The sequence below is a fragment of the Ziziphus jujuba genome, chromosome 1 (assembly GCF_031755915.1).
Source record: "Ziziphus jujuba cultivar Dongzao chromosome 1, ASM3175591v1".
Lineage (NCBI taxonomy): Eukaryota > Viridiplantae > Streptophyta > Magnoliopsida > Rosales > Rhamnaceae > Ziziphus > Ziziphus jujuba.
Window position 1 is genome coordinate 8,280,406 of NC_083379.1, and position 3,832 is coordinate 8,284,237.

At 37.5% G+C, this 3,832-nt stretch overlaps 1 protein-coding gene across 1 annotated transcript; it reads right to left on the reverse strand.

The window, feature by feature from the left end:
- Positions 1-639: 639 nt before the first annotated feature.
- LOC125422073 (uncharacterized) lies at positions 640-2,843 on the reverse strand. The gene is made up of 2 exons (XM_048472543.2): positions 2,441-2,843; positions 640-1,517 (listed from the first exon to the last, which is right to left on the reverse strand). The coding sequence occupies exons 1-2, from the start codon at positions 2,841-2,843 to the stop codon at positions 640-642; spliced, it is 1,281 nt and encodes a 426-aa protein (XP_048328500.2).
- Between the last annotated feature and the right edge of the window lie 989 nt (positions 2,844-3,832).

Consider the following 3,832-nt stretch of genomic DNA (forward strand, 5'->3'; position numbering starts at 1 on the left):
TGGCTTCATACTTTCACAAAATTAGTAACTAAAGTATGCGTGAATAAAACTGTATCATCTGTGAAAAATAAGTGGGATATACAGGACTGGACGGAGCAACCTGCAAGCCCCTGAAAAATTCTTGGAAGTCAAATTTCTTCAAAAGACAAGATAGACCCTCTGCATATAGAAGAAAACGATAAGGAGACAGTGGATCTCCTTGTCTTAACCCTCTTTATGGACATATCAAACCAGTCGCAGAACCATTAACCAAAACAGAATAGGTGACCGTTGTAACACACCTTTTGATTAAATTGATCCAGCTACTAGTAAAGCCCATCTCCTGCATCATTCGTCGTAAAAAACCCCATTCAACCCGATCATATGCCTTACTCATGTCCAACTTAATAGCCATCAAGGGGTCAGAAGAAGATTGATGCTTACCAAGCTTATGTAATAACTTATAAGCAACCATAATGTTGTCTGTTATCTACCTATCAGGCACAAAGGCACTTTACTCTCGAGATATAATTAATGGTAAATGGGTTTAAGTCTATTCACTATTGTCTTTGAAATAACTTTATAAATAACAGTGCATAAATTTATTGGTTTGTAGTCCGCTACCTGCCTAGGCTCCTTTATCTTTGGAATTAAAGCAATCTAAGTGTGATTTGCCATGCTTACATCACCATTGTTTTTTAAAACATCCAGACATGCCTCTGTTAATTGCGGACCAACAATTGGCCAATACTCTTGAAAAAACAATGTAGGCATTCCATCACAACCTGGGGCTTTTGTGGGATGCATTTGGAATAAACTAGCCTTCACTTCATCTGCAGTAAATGGGCGAGATAAGTTCAAATTCATTTCATCTGAAACTCTTCCTTGAACTCCAAATAAAACATCTTCATCTACCAAAGAGCCGCCAGTAGAAAACAGGTTGTCGAAATAATTAAGGAAAACCTTAGGGAAACAAACTGGATTATCATCCCAAATTCCCAAACCATTAGTAACACCTATAATGGTATTACAGCGTTGCCTAGAAGAAGCATGATTGTGGAAAAATCTAGTGTTTCGATCACCCTCTCTCAACCACGATAATCTAGATCGCTGCTTCCATTTAATTTCCTCTTTCTCTAATAGTCCATTAATCTGGTGCTCAAGTGCCCTTACTTGACGAAAATTTCCCGTTGAACCCGATGCCAACTTCATGGATGCTAAGGAATGATGGCACTCCTTTAATTCATGAGTAATTTGTCCAAAATTATACTTATTCCAATTCCTCAACTTTTGTGCACAAATAGCCAATCTTGATAAAAGATGTTGCACTGGAACTAACCCGTCACTTGCAGAGCCCCATACGTTACCAATAATCTGTTCACACTCAATTTCCTTAGTCCAAATGGCTTCAAAATGAAACCTCTTGCCAAACTGAATGTTCCTTTCACCGAAATCATCTAGACCCAAAAGTATCAGACAATGATCAGATACAGAAGATATAAGATGATGAACGTTAACAGCTGGAAACATGAGCCGACCTTCAAGAGAACAGAAAGATCTATCAAGCAACTCTTATACATTAGCCTCCCCTTCCCGTCCATTAGACCATGTATAATTGTAGCTAGAGAAAGGCACTAGACGCAACTGACATAGGTAAATTACCTAATGAAAACCATCAATTTGGGATGCAGCACGTGTACGACCACACCATTGATCATGTAAACTTAGAATCTCATTGAAATCTCCAAGAACAAACCACAATGGTGAAGATGTAGATTTTAATCGATGCAAAAGCTCCCAAGAATGGTGTCTTTGATTTTCCTCTGGGTTTCAATAAAAACCAGTTAAATGTAACCAACCTTTTACTGGGTGTAGAATTTCCGAGTCAATACGGCCTACTGAGTAAGATTTAATTTGCACCTACAAGTCTTGTCTCCAAAATAAGGCAAGACCACCACCCATTCCTATCCGATCGACCCCAAAACATCCACCCATGTTAATATGCACTCTAATTTGCTCCAATTTTCTTGTCAATAAATGTGTCTCCATAAGAAACACAATGTTGAGATTCTCCATTTTGAGCAATCGAAGGAATGCTCTGAATGTCCGTGGGTTCTCGAATCCCACGAACATTCCAACTTAGCACCTTCATGGCTCGTGGTGGGGTTGCATTGCGAGCCCCACCACTTTAGAAGATTCAACATCTTCTACTTTGGAATCCACTGAATTCTTCAATTTCTTCTACTTCAACACCAAACCTCTCTTTGTAGCTCTTGTCCGTTTCAAACCAGTATGTTTTCTACCCCTGAAAAGTATCCCACGTTGGTATCCTCGAATACTTCCTCATGTAGGTATTTTAAGTGAATTAGAAACCCTGGTTAGATTACAATACATGTCATGCTTGGTCAAATTTTTTCCACATCAGATTTTCTGTAGACTGATTTTGTTGCCACATCATCACCAGAGTCATCCCTCGTCAATAGCATCAATTGCATAGGAGGTTTTTCAATTGCTATCTTCTCTGAAACCGTTCGTGATTCAATTTCCATAACTGTTTCTGGGAGTAACGGTAAATCTCCATCAATGCTCCTTGTCGCAGATTCAGATCCCTTCTGTGAAATCCTTGTCCTATCATCATGAGTATGAGATTGAGAATTGGTAGACTCAGGACGGCGATTACCAACACCTAGTTTTGATCCTTTAGGTGAAATCAAAATAGAATTTGCTCGCAGCCAAGCGCCATATTGTGGAGTAGTATGAGAGTTTACTATGTGGCAATCCTTTTGCAAATGTCCCAAGAGACCATATATGAAGTAAAACCTTGTCAGTTTCTCATATTGGAAATCCACCAAGAAACTGTCCATTTTGTCAAGTTTAACTTTCATGCCTCTCCGCAATGGTTTCTGAATGTCAATTTGGACTCTAATGCGCATAAATCGACCCCAACATTTATCTCCTCATCAGTGTCAATAGATACCAGATTGCCCAATTGGTTACCAATAGCATAACCAACAAACTGGGTCATACATTGAAGAAGAAGATTGTGCAATTGAATCCAAAACATAGCATGTGTAATAGAAACTTGACGTGGGAGAACTGGACCAGTTATTTCTTCTAATAGGACCAAAGAACGATCAAAATGCCATGGAGATCCATTTATAACATGTTCTTTGTAATTAACAGAATGAAACTGGGCTATAAAAATATTTTCATATAATTCTCGAATCTGAATTGGTGTAGAAGAACCCTACAATGAAGACATGGTATCCATAAAAGCACGCTTATTGTAATTACCTTTAGTCAAAAGTTGCACCAATAAACATACTTGTAGGACATTCGCCTCCTCTTCAAGATGATGAGAACGTGGATCTAAAGATGAACTTTCCTTTGATGTGAGTAAAAGGCGTCTTTGAAACATAGTTGTCACTTCTTCCATTATTTTTCTTAAAAAAAAAAAAAACAAATTCCTTCCCAAGATTAGAAGGATAAAAAACTCACGCAGAAATCATGAGAGAAAAAACTTTCCACGCAGAAGAGAGACATTTTTTTTGGTTTTTGTTATCAGTGGTTATATTTCAATAATAATAGTTTGAAGGGAGGATTTTGAGTAGCTTGTACGTTAGGTGAATTATTAAAAAAAAAAAAAAACTTTGGCAGTTACTTTTGGTTGGTTTTTGGTTGATTTTGTGATATTATTTATAAATTTATTGTAATTATATATAAAAAAAAATATAAAAAAGAATTGAGGAAAAAAAGCCAAACCAAACGGAAAATTTGTGCAAGCCATGCCTATTGTGTAGTCCATTGGGACAATTGTGATTTTTTTTTCCCTCGGCTTTCTGAAGCCTATCGT